Consider the following 24,041-nt stretch of genomic DNA (forward strand, 5'->3'; position numbering starts at 1 on the left):
ATAACATTTAGAACATAAACCCCAACCCTTGGTTTCTCCATAAAACCTGCCTAAACCACATACAGTACACACATGCACACACACACTGTCACACTCAAGAACCTTCTCTACATGCTCTGGGTGAGTACTGCTGATCTGTGGTTTATCATCAGTAACATTTAGACCAGTGTAACGAGAATCTCCAACCTGTCCATTCGCAGTTTCCACTAAGTCTGAGCCACACGCTCTCTGCAGCAGAGATGATTGACAACTTCATGCAGTAGTGTTCATGCAGTACTACAAAAGTATCGCAATACCCTGAAATTAAAAATGTCACGATGCCTAATTTTATTAGTATTGATACTTTTGAGAATTACCGTGTTCTTTTGAAGTAACATGCGTGTGCACAAGGCATGCTTTTAGCGCCTCCTCCCCTAACCTGTCACTGTGCGTCTTTTCTCCTCACACACACGTAAGCGCAGCTGTCGTGCTATAAACAGCGAGACATGGTTGCTAGTTCAAGTGATGCTATGGTAACACACAATAATAGGCTAATATCAAGTTGATTTGCTCACTTGCATCTCTCAAGTTTGTGTTGCTAACCTACCTAGGCTGTGGGGTTTTGGTCATTTAGGCCTACTATTTGGGTTCAATGTAATTTAGAAATAGGCTAAGCAACCATCGCTTTTACATCTGAAGAGAGATCCTTGCTAACTATCCCGCTAGCTCAGGTCACGTTTGACAATAGTGCCCGCCAAAATCATTAATGAACATTGCAAGACAGTTATCTCTTCTATGATCCCAGATAGATTTTCTTCAACTTGTACATTTTTTGAACATTTATTTTATCTAATGACATACAAAACATAATTAATTGCATCCACATATCCTTATGCGTTATGTGCAACTTTTATTCACTAGACTAAAACCGTGAGACAAGGCCAATTACTCTCACGTATCTCTTAAAGTGACGGCACTCAATTACACCTACACATCACCAATGTGCACTCAATTAGACCTAGAACACCACATTGAAGATATGCCTAAGTGTAATATTTTAAAAATAGTTATAGTTTTAGAATAGTTTTCAAATTGCTAAATATATTTAATAGTTTATGCAGAATAGAGCCCGACCGATTTATCGGCGGGCCGATATTATCGGCCGATATTAGGCATTTTCCAAACTATCGGTATCGGCATTTATAATGGCCGATAAATGAATATTTTAAAAATAAAATAAAAACGGACGAAACACCCTTCAACCATGTCATGAGTGTTGGCGTTGTATAGTTTGTCCACCAGAGGGCACTCTACACCGTCCCTGCTGGCAAAACTCGTGTATAACGCGCCACACATCCTGCAACCTGCTGATCCAACCAGAGTCGGGCGGAGAGAACCAGTTATCCGCGAGTGAGATCATCAGTGAAGTGTGTTCATGGTGATTTGGTCACGAGACATACATTGCTTGAATAACAATTAAAAGAACATCCCCATCAGTTCTCTTAACTCAAATAAGCATGACAAAATTCGTGAAAACAATGTCCAGTTTTGCTGCTGGTAAATAAGCCGAGAGTGAAGCAGAATTAGCTAGTAATTACGTTACGTTGTTACAGTGTAGTTGACTGTCTGTCCTTTTAACTTTTGAAAATGTGACTGAAGATGTATTTCTTTAATAGCGTGAGAGTTATAGCAGTGAGACGTGTCATCTCTCCCCGGCCTGTTATTTTGAAAGTGTAGGCCTATGTTTTACAATTTGCAGTATGACGTTATCCATTGCTAAATTATAGCTCATCATAGACTAGCTAACCACAAAGCTAATGCCATGAATATCAGTGGAAGACCGCTAACGTTAACATTAATGAGCTTGGAAACCACAACGAACTTATTCTGCCTAAATAAAGTAATGATTACTATTTATAACTAGTATATCTGTAGTTACAGTCCCTGCATTGTAAAATGTAAGTTAGACGTGCGAGGAGTGAACATTTAGACATAGAGAAAAAGTATCAAACGTAGCTTGTGCAAAACGTAGCTTGTGCATAAAAGTTATAGCTTTTCTTTTACACGTGTGTGAAATCCAATGACGCCAAGTGTGCCGCAGCATTAACGAGTTACATGGATTTAGATCACTAAATAGTAGGTTTTAGAAGGCAGGCAGCAACTGATGATTGAAAATGGTTTAATGTAGCTTGATGGAAATAATTTTAAAAGTGCAGGTAAAGGAATAAGCAAGCTGACATTAATTATAAGGTAGCTTATAAGGCAATAGGGACTAATTATTACACACGCACACTCAAACTTTTAGGAGTGACCTTTATCTTGTTTAATGATCATAAAAATGATGATTATAGTAATAATGTCATCATTATTTTTTGTAATTATTAAGTCTTAGTTAGGGCTGGGACAACGCGTCGACGTAATCGATGACGTCGACTCAAAAAATACGTCGACGCAAAATATGCGCGTCGATTCGTTAAGCATAATGTGTTGCGCTAAATATTTTTAATTTTACACCTTCAGTGTTTCCCATACGTTGACTAATCTGTGGCTGGGGGCCACGAAATCATTGAGCTGTGCTTTTCACGCATGCAGCCTTTCCTTGCCCCAGCCACTCTCTCTTGTAACGAGCCCGCTGCCCCTCCTCTGCATGTGCATTTAACAAAATATTCACGATTGTTGTTGCCACATAGCTAGAAGCATTGCATAGAACACGGCCGGCTAAATTGCTATTAAATCCGCTTAGCATCATGACCATGCTGCGCAAATTTGTTCAAAACTGCTGCATTAAAGTTAACTCTGCTAAGGTCTCATCACAACATAGTACATTGAGGAGACCAAACTAAGTTATGCAATGCAATCAAGCAGTATCTCAAAGCTAACGTTAGAATACTGTTCGGATGTCAAGTTTAGCATGCTTACTTACATCTGCTTGTCTATTTCGTTACTCATGTAGGGCTCATTTTATTGACTCTGAATGTTTGCAGATGTAAATGGAAAAGTGTTTTCCAAGACTCAAAAGTGTTTGTCCCAAGGAGAAGTACGAACCGTTATTTGAACTACGTTATGAATTGCATCCACACATCAGCAGCGTTTTAACTGTGTTCATGTTAATTGCAAGGATTCCCTCATGAACGTCGTCTTAAAGTGACAGGCACTCAATTAGACCTATACACTACTGAACTGAGCTGAATACCTCTGACTAAGAATGCATTACTTTGCACTTGTATAGTCTTTTATTTTGGAATCTTAAGAGCAATAAACATATATTCCAATGTTAAGGAATTCATGTTTTTTTCATTCAGATATGTAAATCAACATGTATAAGTTGCTATTAGTAAATTAATGGGGAGATAATCGATAATCGAATCGCATCGAAATCGAATCGGACTGAAAAAATGAATCGTTAGATTAATCGATGCATCGAAAAAATAATCGCTAGATTAATCGTTTAAAAAATAATCGTTTATCCCAGCCCTAGTCTTAGTTCAAAGTTATATTTATGAAGCTTACATAGTCTTTTAATAGTGGTAACTTTGATTTGGTTGTTGTTATTGTGTTTTTGTTCAAAAGACTAAGTTTCATATCTTAAGTTTCTATTTTTATTATTTATCAGAACTTTAATATATTTCGATGTTCCACTGTGACAATATTATTTAAAAATAAACAAGTTTGTTTTTAAAAGGCATTATCATATTATTTTAGTCAATACTCATAAATAACTACAAATGACTAATGTTAGGGAAATCTGTTAATGTTTTGTTGCGCGTTTCTGAAAAAAAATATATATATCGGCCGATATATCGGAATAGCGGATTTTTAAATCAACAAATATTTGTATCGGTATCGATACCGATTATCGGTCGGGCTCTAATGCAGAATATATGAAACATGACACAAGCCATCATTTTCCATGTGTGTTTGTGTGGAGAGAATCAAGCAGAATCTGGGATGACCACTGGTGTGAATGATCACACTACAGTATATTCAATATTACTGATGATGATGTCAAGGTGGTGGGGCCCCCAAATCAAATACATTTTTTAAAAAGTATCGAAGAAGTATCAAAATTCATGATGCAATTCTTGACTTGGTATCGGTATCGAAACATTAATTTTGGTATTGTGACAACACTATCATGCAGCCAGTTGGAGAATTGATAATCTGTAAAACAATATCTGTTTTAGAAGAAAATACAACGTCAGTGTTGAGCACAAGATGTTTGAAATACACACACACACACACACACACACACACACCCTTCAGAAAGTAAAAGTCCTGCCATGTATTGGTTCTACCTATGCGTCATTTCCAATTGATAACATTCAGCCTTAATAGACAAGGTGATATGATCATATTATCCCCAGAGTACAACAAACACAAGAGAAGATTAACATGTTTTCTGGTCACTCTGGTTTCTCAACTGGTCTTCAGAAACTGAATTGAATAGGAATTTGGTTTTAGTAAACTTGGGTGGTTCTGTTGCCAGTTGTCACGTGTTGCCACCGCCCCACTATCTCCACAGTTGCTTATCTGCATCTGTTATGATAGAGTGTCATGAACTGTGCTGATATAACCTAGCGAGGCTACATAGACAATGAAAATCTATTGGGCCTCTTTTGTCATCTCTCTCTTCTCTCTTGTTCTTTCTTTCTTTCTTTCTTTCTTTCTTTCTCAGCCCCTTTTACTTGCCCTCAGGCCAGCATGGGGAGGCAGAGGAGGAATTTCAGATATTAGCTCAGGTGGATTGAACTAACAGAGCATCTCTCAAAAACGTTGTTTTGCATCAAATAAAATTGCCTTGTCTTGTTGCTCTCTCTGAGGAATTTCCAATTAAGTCCTCCCAGACTAGCTGAAAAGAGTTTGTACTTTGGATCCCTGGTGCGTTTCTGCAAGTGGCACGGGTTTCCTTGCGTAGATGTTATTAGCCTTTTGTTGCTAGTCTCGGTAGGGAGTCGAAGTGGCTGCGTTTGCTCCTCACAATGCCCAGTGTTTGTCGGGGATATCAATTGGTCAGTCAGCCACCGCCTCAGGTCCACATCTCAGAGAGTCAGAATCATCCCGCTAATCCCGCTATGAGAGGGAGAGCAATTGAGAAATAGAGAGAGTGGGCTCCAAACTTCGGAAGGGTATGAACCAGGCTTGGAATTTCACCATTCTGGGGGCAAGGCCACTTGACCTTCAGTTGGGCATATTTGGTGGGGGGCACAAAGGCCACATGTCAGGGCACCAAGGCCAAAGTTAACTATACAGTAGTAGGCTATAAAAATGATCAAAGTTGTATTTAGCCTATTCACTGCAGCAGACCTGCATCACTGTATGAAACATTACAGAAACATGACATATTACATAGAACTGTAAATCATCTGATCATCTAATATTTACAGATATCTAGGCTATATTTAACATTAATTTTATATTTGGCCTGTTATGAAATCATGTATTGAACAATTTAAGCACAGCTCAGCTTTAAGAAACTCAAATAGCCTAGATGCATGCTTAGCAAGGCTACTTTCACAAACTCTTAGTTAGCTGTCCTCTGATTTACCGATATCTAGGCGATATTTGTAATGTTTATTTTGTATTTGGCCCGTTATGAAATCATGTGGAACAATTTAAACACATTGTAAAACTTAAAGCCCAAATTTGGAGACATCCATGCATGTCGAAATTTACTGCAAATTCAAAACTGGATTACTCTGGAACGGCTAACTGTACAGGGGACTGCTTTACACCTCTGTGTTCGGTAAGGTCTTCTGTTTATTCTGATATATGGTTCGTCGTGTGTTAAACGAAGGATTCGTAAAGTATTCCACCGAGATGAATGGGTAGCAGTGTTGCGCGGGTTTGGTCACAAGCGGCCCGCGGTCGCCCGATATTTTAATCAACCCGACCGCAACTCGGACCGCGAATATTAATTAGGACAAAATTATACCCGACCCGCGATCCGACCCGCTTATTTACAAAATGTGTGCTTTTGGTTATAGCCTGCATGCAGTGTGACAGGAGGCCATTTCTGTAAAACAAGTAATTTATTTGCGAAACTTTATGCAGTAGCTAGAACTACACGCAGGCATGCAGGACATAATGTTTGCGCAGGAGAGAGAATGAGAATAAGAGCGCAAGCACGCACGCAACCACCAAGGATTAGAACACTAGGATAAGATTTGAAAGCCATGGACATACATCTTTCTTTCGAAAACAGAAATGGTGAGGAAAGGTAGGCAAGAGAGATACATTGCTGGTCAAAACGTTAGCGTAAGAACTGGTTTATAATGCTGAATGAAGCACAAAGCTTTACTAAAGCACATCCACTGTTTTAAGTCACAAACACAACGAACTAAGGTAACTTTTATGCATGCGCGAACCTATACATACCGGTAGATATGGCTGTGTAGTCTGTGCCATAACATTTATTCCTGCAGGCTGCCCGTTTTGGCTGTCATACTTTTAAATGGCTTCGCAAGAAGTAGGCCTACATAGACCATAACTTGTACTGTCATCTTCTTTAAGAACTTTACCCAATATTTCCCATAGCCTAGGCCTATATCGCTTTTCCTGAAGGGGTGTCTTTATTATTTAACTCGCGTCTTCAGCTTCTTTACTGTTGTCTTTACTGTATTGATGCTTTACTGTATTGATGCTAGCCTTCTCGTGATATTTTAAGTAGGCCTATTTGTAGAAAATATATATTTAATTAATTTTAACTGACCCGCCCGCAAATGACCCGAATATCATTTAAATATTTTGTTTATGACTCATAACCGCGGGTGACCGCGGTCACCCGCCGGCGACCGCTTAATTTCGGGCAGACCGCGCAACACTGATGGGTAGGGATATGGACGCAAAATCTTCAGTAGAATTTATGATTAAATTGAATTATATTATTTACTTTTCTCGCGAACCGTTCACCACCGCAATTAGTGGGTAACATCGTTTAAAAGCTGAGAAAAAGCTCTTTCATGTGATACGTCTCTGTGATGAGCAGTGGCGGAGCTAGGGGGTGGCTTAGGGGGCTTAAGCCCCGAATCTTTTTTCAAAAGCCCCAAATCTTTTTTTAGTGTTTTAAATTCCTGGCAACTCTTATTTCCAATATAACTTCCCCTCGGTTTCTCTATAAATGTCACAAAATGCTCTATTACTGAGGAAATATATCCCTTATTTTCAAAGCCCAATATTGGAAAATAATTTGACTTGCTACACGATCTATGCCAGGTCTCTGTGCTATCCGCTATGGTGATTTCAATGGTTAGATTGATTTGTTTAGATCCAGTGAAAATGCTGCCTTGGCAACGCTACGTCATGGCTTCGGTGTTCCAAAAAGCCTCTGTCAGAAGTCTGTCACTTTTACAGTCTGTGATAAAACACTTTGTGTTACACGTTATGGATATTAGAAAGTTTTTCAAAAGACCACCCAGCTCCGTTCAAGCAACAGCATCGCCCAGTGAACTGACGGATGGTGTTGTTTCAGGTTGGTGATTTCACATTAAGAGCTTTCAGTCAGTTAGGCAGGCTAACGTTAGGCTACTTGGCTAGCTACCTAAATGCTTAACGTTAACGTTAAATGTCCTCGTTCGTCGGCGGAAAAGGCAAATTTAGTACTGTCATAGGCTAGCTAAGTCTACTGCAGAATAAGAAATTCCAGCTCCCAAAACAGAGTGATCCTCGTCTTGTAATAAATTAGGCTACACTGTTTTGAAATGTCAGAAAAACCCATTAACAGTTATCTGCCCATGTCAACTTTTCAGTGTCATATGTTGCACAAAAGAATGTTAACTGTTAGCCTACCTTAAAACCTTGTTGATATCCTATCCACCACCACAGATCTTATAATCCAAGAGTCCACATAAATATAAAAGTCATGTTATGTTGTTTTGGCTGCCTAACTAATTATTAATTAGTCTGCATTCATAATCTAGGTGCTTGATTTTATGCACCTGTGTAAAGGGACCTGATGAAACCTATGAATAATCTTGCTAAATTACAAAATTAATATAATTTACAAATGCCTATGTCAAGATGATAATGCATTCCTTCTAAAATACCCTTGTATCATGATGACTGGCCATACTGTAATTATATCATAATATTATGTATATTATAGTATAAGATATTCTATATATTTGTCACACAGATGAGATCAGGGAAGAGGAAGAAGGAGAATAGCAATAATAAACAATAATGTCATATCAAACAATAGCCTAATGAAAATAAACAAATACTATAATATACAAACCATAAGAAACGCTTAATTAACTAAGTACATGCTAAACAGATATGAACAGATATTGCCTCTTGAAAGACCCAAAACTATAATTTTACACAGTGTGCCAGTCAGATACCTTGAATCTGTTGAATGTTAGTTTCACATTTTTTAAGTCTCAATGTGTCCATTAGTTTACACAAAATTCACTAAAAGTCATTATTTAAGGGGTTATTTTAAAAAAAAAAAAAATGGGCTAAGCCCCGAATGTTTACATTTGTCTGGCTCCGCCCCTGGTGATGAGTAGGCTACTTCGCGAGTAGCTCAACTGAGAAGAATGGGTGAATTTGGACGCACTTTCTTTCTTGCGCTGTCACTTTCTCCACTGCGCAGACCTTTGATTGAGCGTGAGACACACGCATTTCAATGACTTCACACGCTACACATGGCATTTCTCACTCCGAGAAATGATTAACTTGCCCGCACAGAAATTTCTAAGGGCTATATTTTACAAACGTGTCACACAACGTTGCCGTCTGTGCGCTCATTCAGCTCAGAGAGCTGCTGTTCAGTTACTAACCTATCGGCCGATCAGAAAATTGGATTTCTCAACCAATCAGGAAATAGTTTTGTTTTGTTGCCGGGCGAACTCTGAGTTTCAGTTTCGTGAGCAGTCTCGGCCTTCGGTGAATGCATATGGTAAACGAGGTGGAGTTGGAAGAGAACAGAATAATCAGGTAATAACTTCATTCATTTCAATCTCTCATTAGTTACTATAGTTTTCCTACTCGTTGTTAAAGAACAATATAATTTAAGTGTTCGTTTGAATAGTAGCTTATTGTATTGCCTATTGTTATAGGTCACTTTTAAAATCATGTCATATTATATAATTATATCCTGGCCATGGATGCATTCATCATTGCATCTGTATTCAAAAATGTCGGGTAAAAAGCAATTAAGCATTCTCTCATTCACCCTGAGAGGAAAGCCCCCTAAAAGGTCCAGGTTAGTGGATGCTCAGAGGTGGTGAAAAGGCCCATTATGGAATTGTTAATGCCATGTGTCAAATCTTTTCTTTTGCAAATCTGAGCAATTATAAATTATACTTTTGCCCCATTTTGACTTAGGAGGGCATTGCTCCTACGTGTACATACTTAAGCCAATATCAAATGCCTGCTCTCTTTTGGAAAGCTGAGGCACTGTTGGAAAACAATTAGAATAACTGTGTGATGTACTGACACAAAGTTACAAAGGCTAGATTGTTCTTTTCTTTTTCTACCGGATAACAAGCACCTTTGAACTGACCACATTTCAGCCCTCTAGGTCTTGACTTGATATGACTTCAGTCCTAGCATTAGGTCTTGTCATGCTGTGTGCAAAAGTAGATCAATAGTACTCTGAAGTTTCATGCTTGCATTTGGATTGTAGGCTACTTCAGGATCTGATATGACTACACTAAATGTGGAATAATTACAAAAAATACAAATCTATACAATTTCTATTTCAATTCAATTGGTGTGTATAAGATGGGCTATATTTCTGCACAACTAATATTGGATCAACTGGTAACCGACCTGGGGCTGGTGTATGCTAGCTGGTGATGCTAGTTGCGCATGTAAATCCTCAAACCCCTAACCTTAAGAACGGCTCTAACCGCTGAGTTGGAAGCTTGGGCTTTTAGCTCAGTGGTTAGAGCGCTCGACTTCCATGCCGGTGTGTGTTGAGGTGGCGGGTTCAAGGGCCGTGAGCGGCTGATGAAACAACCTCTGTTACACTGTAACATCTGAAGGCATATTAATAACAGCAACAAAAAGTTGTAGTATTATTAATTAAACACCCCCATTCTCGCAACCAACCAGTCTGACCAGCCACCCCTTTAACCCTCGGACGGGGGGGGGGGATCTCACTCTTGCCTGTCCTCAAAACTTGAGAGCCCTGCCACTGCGTAAAAGACTAAATTAATTTGCGCTGTGAATGCTAAAATTATTTTGACAGGCCATAGGCTAAAAAAATCGCTATTAGTAGGACTCAAAGCAGAATATTGAAAGAAGGGGGCACCAAGGCCATGGCCGTCGTGGTCGCCGTGAAATTCCTACCCTGGTATGAACACAAACCAACACATGCGCACACTCACATGTGCACCCACCCACTTTTTCTCGGTCTCTCTCACACACACACACCCACACACCCACTCTTACACAGCCAGGCAGACTCACTCTCTGTCAATCACATGTACTGACATGCCCCCCCCCCCTTCCACACACATACACACACACACACACAGGCACAGAAGATAAGTCCTTACCCCCTGACTGAAAGCAGGTTGCATATGAGCAACTCTGCTCTGTGTTAGTTATTACCTGCCTCTTGCCATGAGAAAATTGTTGGCTTTGTCATCTGAAATGCTAAATGGCCAAAGGCATCAATCACGCTTGGCCTCTTGCTGAGCTGAAGCACAACCCCCTCCATCAAAAGACAGTAACAAGCCACTGTAGCCCTTTCGTCACAGAAATAGAACCTCAGTGTAGCTATGTTAACCGTGATTGTTTATGTAATACCGTCTCTTTCCCCTCCGGCATGTTTATCCTCCTCTCATTTTGTTCTAATTCTTGTGAAGTGCTCTTCAGGGTCTTTATGTTCTTGTATGGATGTTGCATACAAACAAACATGGTAGGTAGGCATGTCCACCATGGGTTTATTTATCAGATGTCAACTTACAGTGGATATATAATGCATTGAAAAACATAATACCAACAACAATACCTATCGTCATTTTGGATGCTTGGCATTATTAGACAGCACTACAAAGACAAATGATGGACAAAGACAAAAAATACATGTAAATAAGGAAAAACAAATTGAAATGAAATAAACTCACAGCAACAAAACATTAATTGTATAACTCAAGAGATTAATCAAAGGTAGTAGAGAATATTTTATTTATTTTTAAAACAAGCTAATGTTTGAGCGGAGCTGGTTCCAGCAGTGCACAGCATAATGGCTAAATGCCATTTCACCCTGTGTAGATTTGGCTCTGGGCACTGCCAGTTGACCAGCTCCAGTAGATCTAAGAGACACACCAGGTTCATTCTCCCGGTCACAACCGCTATGGCGTGTCTTTTAGAATACTAAATATTTGTAATGTTATGGACTGTATTTTTGCTGTCTCAACACATCTTGCTTGTTTCCAGATTGTTCTTCAGAAATGGAAAAATATTGATTAGATCAGTGTCTCACAAGGCTCACGTTGAGAGGGGGACAGTTCATTTTTTTATGATTTTAAGTCTGGAAGGTTGTGGTTTTCAGGCAAATTAGTCTTTGAGATTTTTAAAGTAGAAAGAGAAAATTGATGAGAGAGAGAGATAGAGAGAGAATAATACAACTAAGCTCCTTCCAAAACCAAGAGAGGGAGAGCAATATTTTCTGTGTATACTACGTGTCATGGAGTGATGTTAATTATTGCCGGGTTTCAAAACTGTGCCTGTTGGCTCCTATTCCCATTTTACTTCCCAGTGTCCTCTCCCCCCACGTTATCATACCCCATTCGAAGTGCTGCAAGCTCACTCTACCTTGCACTGAAAATCCCCTCAAGTTTGTCAGAAGCCTGTTCTTGTAATGCCTGGTGAAGAAGACCAGTAGACAGAAAGACAGAATGTTCTTTTCTTCTGCATGTAATAGAAGGTAATTCTCCAATAGCCTCCAAAAATCCTTTTCTTGTGATTTCATCCTGGAGCAGAGTACAGCAGACAGGATGGTATTTTCTTCTGTGTCCAATAGAAAGTGGTCCTCCACCACCCCTTGTGTCTGTGTGAACCCCAGACGACCTCTAGAGTGCTCCTCTGACTGTTTTGACGGGAAGCCATTCTCACTGACTATCATTATTTAGTGATGGGCTCTTGGGATGCCTTGTTTAAGGTACAATTAAGCGTGCAATAAGTCTCCTTGTGTGTCACTACCCATGCCGAGGAAGTAATTTTGCTTTAGAATGTAGGCTATAAATGCTTTGCTTTGCTTTGCTTTGTTTATTTGAATCTTGTCAATCAGACTTAATTATTTTCGTATAGCACCTTTTGTGCAGGGTAACAATGCAGAGTGCTTAACGGCAGTAAAAGAAGATTAACACAATTAAGAGACAAAAAAGCAATTAAACAAATGAACGATAAACAGAGATAAATATAATTTAATTAGATTAAGAGTAGCTCGAGAGAACTCATAAGTACATCAATAAATAAAATTATAAATAAGTAGATAAGAATGTAAGAAAAAGGCAAGTAAAAATAAGTAGGATAAAAGAACACCATGAGACCATACCATGGTATGGTAATACCATTACCAACTTTTCCAAAGGCAAGGACCTTAGACACTAAATGCAGCCTCCCCATGTGTCCTTGTCCTTACCCATGGAGCAGTCCTAAGGCCCGAGGCAGGGGACCTGAGGGCTAAGAGCAAGTCTGATATATATTCAGGCACTAGTCCATGGAGTGATTTGGAATATCAAATAAACAGATCTTAAATTCTATTTTAAAACCGACAGGCCACCAATGAAGGAACTGGAGAACAGGTGTTTGTGTTGATTTGTTTGTTGTGTTAACCAAACAAATCAACAATCAGATCTGATTAATTGTGTGTTTAATGAATTTGCACACGTGTTAATAAATTTGCACATTTGTTTGATTCGCTCTCTCTCTCTCTCTCTCTCTCTCTCTCTCTCTCTCTCTCTCTCTCTCTCTCTCTCTCTCTCTCTCTCTCTCTCTCTCTCTCAGTTCCGACGGTGAAGCCTCCGTCCCTGGGTCCAGTGGGCTTGGCGGCGGTGATCGCAGTGCCGGTGTGTGTACTGTGCTTCTTACTGGTGACCATCTTCTACTTCTGCCACAGTCGATCAGTTATCCACCACCGCGTACCCAACGAGGAGGACCCCTCCATGGACCACCCCTACATTACCGTGGGGACCACCCTCAAGGACCTCATATATGACATGACCACCTCTGGGTCCGGCTCAGGTGTGTGGGTAGCTTTACGGAGTCAATAACCAGTTGATTCCTCAGCAGTGTTGTACATTGAGCTTTTGTCAAGGGCAGCTTTCTGAAATCCATAACCAGTTGGTGCACACAGGTGTGTTGGTCTGCGTGTTCACTTGCACCATTTCTTAACTCATCCGTTCTAAGTCCTCTCTTTGTCTCCTCTGTTTTGTTTAGCGTCTGACTGCAGACTGTGTGGGTGTGGGTGTTTATAAGCCTGTATGTTTGAAGACTGTAATTAACTCTTCCTAAGTGTAAGTGTGTGTGTGTGTGTTTGTGTCTAGGTTTGTCTGCCTCATTTTGTGAGTGACAACAGCGGTGTTTGTGCCTCTATGGACAGCTCTCAACAACAAGTTTGTCGTCTGGTTTTGAGTCCTCATTAAGTTCAGTTTAGTTGACGACTGCTATCAGTATCAATATGTGCCTTTAGATAGCTCTAGTCTATGCAGACCTAAACACGTCTTCCATATCCAGTCCATGTCTGTTTCTTTTAAATGCTCCATTATACCCGTCTTAAAGATTCTGCTGTCTTTGTCCATATTCTCTTTTCTCTCTCTGTTATTCTCTACTCATATCTAAACTCCATATTCCCTTCCCCTGTTATACCACTCTACTTCTGTCTGCCATTCTACTTTGCCTATACTTTGTTACAGAGTATGTATACTCTATTAGAGCTACTCTGTCTCTATCTGTATCCTATTATACCACTTTCTCCTTTTCTGTCTCTCTTAGTACTCCACTTTGTTTTGCCCCGATTTCTCTCCAGCACATTTGTTCTTTCTCCATCACTGCCTTATTCAGTCTCTTTTTAGTTATTTTATAAAGTTTTACTTCTTTGATCCATTATTCTTCACTCTCTAATCTACCCCTTTTTTTCTAACCGTATCTCTTGGTCTTGGTCTTCTCCGTTTCTCCTCTGCTCTGCCAGTACCACGGCTCTGAATTCCTCTTTCTCTGTCCTCCTCGCCCATGTTGTTCTCTTCTCTCTTCTGATCTCTGCCCACCCCCACCACGGTCCCAGCAGAACTGTCCTCCTCCGCTGCTGCCACAGTGTTTTGTTTTCGCTCCGCACTGGACTCCAATGTCTCTGTGGGGCTTTCGAGAGTGTGTTGTTTGCTGAATGGAGTTTTTAATCTGACGGGCCCCCGGCCATGGCCAGTGACACTGGCTCTGGGTGCCAAATCCGTGCCAGATCTGGGCCACAGCCAAAGCGTGACCTGGGTATTGGCCTGCCGGCCAGCACTTCCTTTATTAAGATTCCCAGAAGTTGTTATTTTCCTCAGAGACAGGCGGGCGAAGAGATTCACACCAACTGATTACCAGATCCAAACAAGAGGGACACATTCCATTTCAGAAGGCATTCAGAGGCAATTTTAGCTGTTACCATAAGTCGGGCATCCATGTTTATTCGCTTTGAATATATAGTGTGCGTATAGTGAACAATTCTTCTCTTGCAAGAGAATCTGTGCTCCCTGTGACAATTTCCTTATAGTGCTTTAAATTGTGATCATGTTTGACACCTTTTCTTATTACAGTGAGAGAATCCACTTTCCTGGTGGTTTGGTTCAGAGCTTTCAACAGCAGGATATAATTTATTACGTTTACCATAGCTTTACTCTTCATAAGCTGCAACACTAAGATGGCAAAGCCTTGCTGGTGCTAAGCCTGTGGATAAAAATTCTTTTAAAATATATTCTCTCTGAAACAAGGTTGACTGAGAGACAGTTTTATTTCCTTTAACCAATCGGATACTCAATAGTGATGGTATGAATATGGGATCGTCATTGTGGTTGTGAAGGTGTACTGGTCAGGACAGTCTGTTCTTTGATGTCACCTGTCTTGAGAGGTGTGTGTGTGTGTGTGTGTGTGTGTGTGTGTGTGTGTGTGTGTGTGTGTGTGTGTGTGTGTGTGTGTGTGTGTGTGTGTGTGTGTGTGTGACTGAAACTGTCTTTCATGAGAATATACCCAGACTCCCCCAAACACTTTCTGTGAAATCTCACTCTTTCTTTCTTTCACTCTCTCTTTCTCAGGTCCTTCTCTCTCTCATTTTCCTCTGTTGGTTCTCTTTATCCACACTTAATACCCATTTCAAAAGAACACAATTCTATCCCACCAGCTCACCAGCTGTTCTGCAACTTGGCAGTCCAGTACTTCTAATCACTTCACACACACTTTAGCAATGTATCTATGACCACAGTGCAAAATGTAAACATGTATGGACAAATACTATTCAATAGAAAAACGTTGGACAAAGGTGGAACACACAGGCCTCCTACACATGCACACAACACTCATCTCTCTTTCCAAATTTCCCCCCACTTCATCTCTCGCTTGCCCCATTTCTCTCTCCCTCTCTCTTCTCTGAGTCACACCCTTACTAACTTGCTCACACCCATTCACACACTTAACTTATTGATTCATTTAACGATGAACTTAACTGTACTCTACTGACAGCCACTCAGTTTAACATGCAGATTTGCAACTGAATTAGTCAGCCCCAGTCATGGATGCGTCATGCCTCCTCTGTGATTGGTTAACCTAACTCCTCACCTAATTCCACTACACCCCCATCCACCCCCCATCGTGAGTGGTTTAGACCAGTGTTTCTCAAAACTTTTCAGACCAAGGACCACTTAACCAATAAAAAAAAACCTCACAGACCACCTAGCTAAAAAAAAGAGTAAACCTACTTCAACAGTATATTACACAATAGGCCTGCTCACTGAACCACCTTGCTTATTGTCTTTGCACCTTTGCTTATTGTGTCAGAGGATTCATATGATTTAAACTGGCGTAGCTTACGTAGGCAGTGTTGCAGGGCTGTTTGGATTTACATACAAGTTGGTTCAATACTGCAAACAACTCATCTATGTTATATTTTACTACATCTGCTCGCGGACTACTTGGGATAGCTTGCGGACCACCCCGGACCACACTTTGAGAAACACTGGTTTATACTACTACTTTCATGGTCTGCACTTTCCATGTGGCCAGAGTATGCCCCTTTAGATTCCTAATGGCCCCAACTGTCTATTTTTACTGTGTTACCAAGGCCGGGACTCTTGCCCCAACACTGATTAAATGACCCAGCGCCCAGCGCTGCCCTTGGAGCTAAGTATGCAGGGTGACTGTGCCGGCCTAGGAGGTCATAGGGCACAGAGCTTCTCGTAAACTCCAATAAGTTCACTGCACTTCCTGTAAAATCTACGAAGCACACACAATGCCTTTGGTGAACTGTCTGTCCCTGGTCAAAAAAAAAAACATCAATAGCCTGTACTTTTGGCCCCAGATGCTGTTGTCTGCAGAGGGACAAAACACTGATGACTCAGAGAAAGGATTCTATGTGTGTCGAGGGGTGTATACAGAAGCAAACCTGAAATAGATTTAGATTTGTTCCAGACAAATAATGATGGTTTGTTTTTAGACTTAGTCTCATAGTTCATCAGTATTTCCTATCAAGCTGTCCATATATAGTTGTTTTAATCATGTGTGACAAACACACTCAATTCTTCTTGTCTTCTCCACTTTTCATGTTGACTCGCATAGCTCTGTTGACTTTTAAAACACTAAGCTGACTTTTGTCCCAGCTTGGAGTTTCGTGCGGTGGTCACCAAGTTCTCTGATCTAGGAGCTTTTAAAATTGCTTTGCAACTGTTAATATGTGTAATTTCTGTCCCTAGAAAGTGTGTCTGGTGATTTTGTGTCTGTGGTGATTTTGTGTCTGTGGTGATTTGACTCTCCTCTCCCTCTGGTGCGGCTTTTTGCAGGCCTTCCGCTGCTGGTGCAGAGGACGATCGCCAGGACCATCATCCTGCAGGAGAGCATCGGAAAGGGCCGTTTCGGCGAGGTGTGGCGCGGCAAGTGGCGCGGCGAGGAGGTGGCCGTGAAGATCTTCTCATCGCGCGAGGAGCGCTCCTGGTTCCGCGAGGCCGAGATCTACCAGACAGTCATGCTCCGCCACGAGAACATCCTGGGCTTCATTGCCGCCGACAACAAAGGTGAGCCGCCGACAACTAACCAGGGGAAAGAGGACCACTCGCTCTGGATGGAACTGCACCATAAAAACCATAAAAATGTAATTTGTATTACATGTTGATTTTAAAGGTGCTCTAAGCGATGCCACACGTTTTTTAGGCTAAAACATTTTATGTCACTTACTGCAAACATCACCTAACCAACTGCTAGCTGTCTGTGTCCTTAATACACTGTAAAAAAAATTGATCTCTGTGGACAGCACAAGCTCCAAAAACGGCAACAAAAACAACCTGGGCAAACCTAGCCCATAAAAACATAACAAACTGTTCCAGCAAATCACAGACGAGATGCGCGTTTAGGAGATTTTCAATTGCACGGGAGCAGCACGGGAGGGAGGGGGAGGAAGTAGCGAGCTAGCTCTCTGTTTTGTTTGGAAGTCAACAGAAGTGACGTTACCCAGCATCGCTTAGAGCACCTTTAAAAAAAGCTATTTGAATAATATGGATAGGAAGAATCAAAAAGAATGTAGCTATTTGCATACATTTTATGTTAATTTCTGTTCATTTTAATTAGAATTCTTAATTGTTTATACAATACCTTTGAGCCATGAAAGGGCCACAGGTGCGGATCTGGCATTAAACCAAAGCCTCCTCCTACTGGGGGGAGCTGAGCTGCACTGAGCCAGGTCACCTCCATGGGGACCTCTGTCTATGTGGCCACTATTAGATTAAGTCCGATCAGTAGCTGATGCAGCGGAGTACAGCTAGCCAGCCACACAAGAGTAGATATCACTGCTGTGATGCTGTAGCTGAAATTCTGACATCAAAACACTGCCATAGGGTTCAGTTCCTTCAGTCCCTTCAGACATACACAGGAAAAAATCATAAATATTAAATGTATTTATAGTCCGGCAGCCATGGGGTCAGACCTGGTTTTGTCGGTTAAAGTTTTTTTTTTGCAGAATCTTGTAGACTAGGGGTATCTAAGATTTAGGAGGGTGCCCAGTGATATCCCTTGGGCAATTTTGTATATTAACCCTTTCTTGTTCAATGTATTGAATACAAGGAGAGACACTACAGGTGAATAGGGTAAAAAAATTAACTAGGAGATATCACTATGAAACTTCCCCAGTTGATTACTTGCATTAATATGGAAAAAATGTATTAAAAGTTATCTGAAATGTAATGTTTAAATAGGCAAATTAGGCATAATCTAATTAAATATGTGCTGATTTGCATAAACTTAAAAAATACAAATCTGAACATTGGATGATGCTGGGTTCAAAATTACTTTTTCATTGTGTTTACATATTAGATGAAAAGTCTTTTACACAGGAAATGTGTATTAGAAGTTTCTGTAATTTAATGTTGAATATAAAAAAAAGCCCAATGTGCCAAAATCATGAAAAAATAGGATATATCTCTAATTTCAAGATGAGTACTCATATTAAATGCAAATCAACTCAAATAAAATGTGATAAAATACAGTGGTCTGTGTAATCGTTGTACTTCATGCATTCAAATTTGGTCAATATAACCCTTATACAAATTAGAACAGTAGAACAGACACCCTGTAGAAATCAGCTAATAGAGGGCAGTGTAGGCTAGCGGTAGTCATTTACATAGCTGTGCAGTAAGTAAACCCAAAGTTCTTTTAGTCCCTCCACTCAGCGGCCATATTGTAACACTTTTTGGGGACTTATCGGGCATCTATTTCAGTGTGTGCAAGACTTCATAACACCAACCTTGCTCCAGCAGCGAGATCACAACACATGATTAGCACAATGTATTCACAACACACCACATGATTGGCACAATGTATTCACGTGTTGACTTTTTTGCAGCGGAAGGGGCAGGATATGTGTAGACAACTGCCATATTGGCGTTACAAACTAACCCCATGCATTTCTATGGAGCATGTTTTGAGTGCTGTGACTCCTTATTAGAAAGTTTCTGGTAAACCTCCAACCACACCTAAGAGACGTGCTAGTGAGAGATGCTAGCACATAGCACCCATGGATTAGTTTCCTCTCCCACTCTGAGAATGAAATCTGCACTTCAGAAGCACCTACATACACCAAACTTTCCAGTCTTATACCTAACTATTTAAAAGGCTTCTACAGAGGGGTTTATTGATACATTATTCCTAGCCTGTTTTAAATGACATTTTATTCCTAAAAACTTTTTAAGGCTATTGGCAGTATTTTCTGATTTACGGAATAACTAAAAGAGATATCGAAAATTCCCCGTGTAAAATACTTTTTTTGTCTAATATGTCAACACAATGAAAAAGTCATTTTGAACCTAGCTTCATTCAATGTTGTTTGTTTTTAGTTTATGCAAATCAGCACATATTTAATTAGATTATGCCTAATTTGCATATTTAAACTTACTAATGTAAGTAATCAACTGGGGAAGTTTCATAGTGATATCTGCTAGTTAATTCTTTTACCCTATTCACCTGTGGTGCCTCGCCTTATATTCAACACATTGGACAAGAAAGGCTTAATATCGAGAATTGCCCAAGGGATATCACTGGGCACCCTCTAATCTTATTGAGTTACCACTTTGCAACAAGAAACAGCAAAAAAAAAACTTTAACCGACAAAACCAGGTTCACTTAAATTATGGCATTTGGCTGCCGGACTATTAGGAAGTTGCTGATTTTTGAGTTTTTTTTTTTTTGGTTGTTTGTTTTGTTTTGTTTTTTTTGTCTTTGGTATCTCTCTGTTGACCGTGTGTGTGTGTGTGTGTCTGTGTGTGTATAAATAAGTGAGTTGCTTGTGCTTGTCCTTGGCGTGAGGAGGAAGGTAAATGTGGAGAATTAGATTGAGGCTGGCACAGGCTCTCCTAACTCTGCTCTCTCGCCACCCTCCCCCCACACAGCACGTTTGTCCAACAGCAGGAGCAAATCAACACTTGGCAACATGCACTCATTCAATCCAGCCTGTGTGTGTGTGTGTGTTGGGGAGAGTATGTGTATGTGTGTGTTTTAACTTGTTTATGAATGCTTATGTGTAATAGTTATTGTGTGTGTCTGTGTTGGTAAGGGACAGAGGGGGGGGGGGGTAGTGTGTTTTAACGTGTGTGTGTGTGTGTGTGTGTGTGTGGCGCATGCACGTGTGTTTATAGTAGTAACCAGTGAGAGCCCATTGCTCGTTCTAAGTTGAGCTGCTCGGGGATCTCACAGGCCATCTGGAGGTCCGTCCACCACTCTGGTGGGAGTGTAATTCTCTTCGTTCATTAAAACTCCTCTTCTCCTCTTCTCTACTCCCTCTCTCTCTTTACCTCTCCTTCACCTCCTCCTCTGTCCTCCCCCCTCTTTGCTCTTGCCCCCCCGCACCATCTCCTCTCTTCTTTCCACCGCTTCTCTGCTTTCTTCCTCCACCTCTTCCCTCTTTCACTCCTCTCCTCTCCCTCTGTGTCCTTTACTCTTTTCTCATTATCATCCTCTCCCTCTCCTCCTCCTCTTCTTTCCTTTCTTCCCTCTCTTTATCTCCTCTCCTCTCTGTCTCTGTCTCTGTCCAGATAACGGGACATGGACTCAGCTGTGGTTGGTGTCGGACTACCATGAGCACGGCTCTCTGTTCGATTACCTGAACAGGTACACTGTGACGGTGGAGGGCATGATCAAGCTGTCGCTGTCCACTGCCAGCGGTCTCGCACACCTGCACATGGAGATCGTCGGCACTCAAGGTAAGGACACAGCGCTGTGTATCTGTGTGCGTGCAGAGTTCAGCTGACAGTTGAACACCTCTTCTGTTCTCTGATGATGAAAAGGAAAGGCAGGGCATCCTGTCACTATATGAATACCCCCCCCTACACACACACACACACTTTTTTGTTCTTTGAAAACCACTATAGACTGAATCACCACTGTGACAAAACATGCTCTGATTTAATCACCTGAAACTATTCTTATATAGATGCATATTTATTTAAAACCCAGCTTTCTCTCTAATCAAAAGCACTTTTTAGATTGTTCTTGTGTGTGAAGATGTTTATGCACACACACACACACACACACACACACACACACACACACACACACACACACACACACACTGTGAGACTTTACAGTAAATTGTTGTTTTTCATCTGAAATTCAGGGGAAGTTGAGAAATATCATGAATCACATGACTGACATGCTGGCAATGCAATACCGCGTGCGAACATTCTTCTGCTGTAATGTGGTTTCCCAGCAGATGTAGCTTTGTAAACATCAGGAATTTGTAATACTACCGGTTACACACATGTGTGTTGATAGATAATAAGTATATGAATAGTTCTTTAAGATGTACATTTGCATTAATATGTTAATTATGTTAATATGTTAATATTAATATTCTCTTGCATTTGAGACACCATATTCTCCCACAAGCATCCATCGAACACTCAGGCCAAACTCAACTTAGCATTGCGGAAATATCACATACTGTACTTCCAGCTGTGCTGTTGGTGGAGACGAGTCCGTTGGCTCTTTATCTAGATATCTTTTTTTTTTTTAGACAAAAACTCCATAATACCACTTTAAGCCCCAACAAAGCCCCAGCACCTTCATTCACCATCTCTCTCTCTTTCTCTCTCTCTCTCTCTCTCTCTCTCTCTCTCACACACGCACACGCACACATCCCTGCAGAACAATTCCTCTGCCAGGCATCAGATAGATCTTAATCCCCACTCAGCCCGGAGTGCACACTGTGTCTCCCTGCAGGCCGCTCCAGCCAGATACCTGTTATCTCCCATAATGAGAATCCAGATCACCCATCACCAGGCCTAACATGGTGCCGTCCGTGTGTGTGTTTGTGTTTGAAACTGTAAGCGCTTTCAGACATAACCTCCGGAGTATATGCGGAGGTTTGTCAAACGGAGGTCCTACCCTTCGGATGATTCAGATATGATGCTAACCTGCGGACCTTATACTGACCTTATACGGACCTATGAGTGAACAACATACACGCACATTACAGAATATCCGTGTGGTTGTCGAGTGGAATCTATTGTGCGTAGGCTAATACTTGAAGTAGCCACGTAAGTGCGCACTTGAAATTGACCTACATGTGTGCTTCGAATAAACACATTTATCTGTTTTCAACGTTATGTAGCAGAATTACTTGGCTATGGAACCCCAAATCTGGTTTGCGTTGGAGAGCATGCACGAACTTTATGGTAGCATACCAGCCAATTCAGGCTAACTCAAGACTTCAAGGCCATCATATACAACGTTTTTAAGCAACAAACAAAATACTAACATAACAGTGAAGTGGTTCGTTTTTTCATGGTTTATTTTTCCAGAAGCATCCTCTCCCCATGTGTCTTGCATTTAAGTAAGGAGCTTGGAACAAAGTTGGGTTTTCTTCGTTTTCATTTTCTCTAGGCATATTAATGCTCAACAAATATCATCGAGCTCAGCAGTGGTCATGAGAAGGCTATCAATGAACAGAAAACCGACCGTGTTGGCTAACAATTTATTAAATACTCCTGTTATTGTCGTCAACGACGTCGCTGTAGGCTACTGCCTTTTCAGCGCCATCTGCTTATGATGATTTGGTCTTTTGAATTGCATTTGGCCTTGCGATGCAGTTGTAGGCTACATAAATGTGTATCTTGCCGTTCCCTTCATGTGTTCTATCACAATGCTGTCTGCCCTCATGGACAGTAGCTCCGTGATGTCTGCATCTTTCCAGGTCGGAGATTTTCTGGACAGCACTAGCCTATGCCACTCCATCATAACACTGGCATTTAAGTCAGATTTAACCACATGGATGCACGAAAGAAACGTCACCGACACGCCCTCTGAAGGTGTGAATTTTAACTGCATGTTCTACGCTTCGTTCAGACACAGTATATTAACATAATGTCCGGAGGAAATACTAGGGGGGGGAGTAGTAGAACAACCGGCTAAATTCGGACTTCCATATGACCGGTTATGTCGTTCAGATATACGGCCCCACCGTTTAACATCCGCAGAACCTCCGGTCTTACACGTGTGTGTGTGTGTGTGTGTGTGTGTGTGTGTGTGTGTGTGTGTGTGTGCGTCAGCAGTACACTACAAAAGTGCAAGCCATGACATTTTGCCTCTGCTTGCCAAATCTGAACCCACATCAGGCTTTAAGTTCAACGTACCACTTATCTAGTTTTGCACTGTACCCCTGGTCTCTTGTCTGTGTATGTGATGCTGAAGAGTTGAGTGTTTCAATTTGTAATGAGTCTGTGTGAGTGCACACTCAGATAGTGTGTGTGTGTGTGTGTGCGTGCCAAAGCAGAGTGTATATGCTGTATGTATGCTGGGTGTGCCTACGTGTGTGTACGTGTTTTGTTGTATAGGCTGGCTGTGTGTGTGCATGCGTGTGTGCACTGTGGCGCGAGTGTATTGAGTTTATTGCAGCAGAGCCGTGTGGTGCAGAGTGGCAGGGCTGCAGTGATACCCAGTGCTTTGATTAATAGTGTGTTCCTTATGTCAAACTGTCTGCGAGTCTCCACCTATGCCCTGTGCTAGCCTGATGCATCTGTGCATGCATATACACACTCACATACATACATAACACACATGAACAAGTAACAACACACATTTGTGCACTTGCATTGACACACACACTCCCTCAAATGTGCTTTGTATCCTATAGACACACACCCACACGCACACAAACAGGTATATGTGTTGCCGTCAAGTTTGTGTTGCGCTGTGTGTGTGTGTGTGTGTGTGTGTGTGTGTGTGTGTGTGTGTGTGTGTGTGTGTGTGTGTGTGTGCCTATATGTTTGGGTTTTGAGGGTTTGTTTCTGTGTGTTGATGCAAGTTGTATGTGCGTGTGTGTGTGCGCATGTGTTGAAGCCCTGTGAGTGAGCGATAGTGTGTCAGAGTGAAAGGGT

General features: G+C 41.2%; 1 protein-coding gene across 1 annotated transcript in view; it reads left to right on the plus strand.

Moving 5' to 3' along the window:
• The window catches only part of tgfbr1b (transforming growth factor, beta receptor 1 b), a 61,675-nt gene that overhangs the window by 25,010 nt on the left and 12,624 nt on the right, over nt 1–24,041 (plus strand). Inside the window, exons 3-5 of the mRNA XM_076290811.1 lie at nt 12,943–13,179; nt 16,965–17,195; nt 20,700–20,867. Of these exons, the coding sequence (XP_076146926.1) occupies nt 12,943–13,179; nt 16,965–17,195; nt 20,700–20,867 (636 nt within the window). The remainder of the gene's footprint in view (nt 1–12,942; nt 13,180–16,964; nt 17,196–20,699; nt 20,868–24,041) is intronic.

This window comes from Alosa pseudoharengus, unplaced genomic scaffold, assembly GCF_046254945.1.
Source record: "Alosa pseudoharengus isolate Yale_2024_CS ecotype anadromous, Long Island Sound unplaced genomic scaffold, YU_APseudo_1.1 YU_APseudo_1.1_scf_18, whole genome shotgun sequence".
Classification (NCBI taxonomy): Eukaryota; Metazoa; Chordata; class Actinopteri; order Clupeiformes; family Clupeidae; genus Alosa; species Alosa pseudoharengus.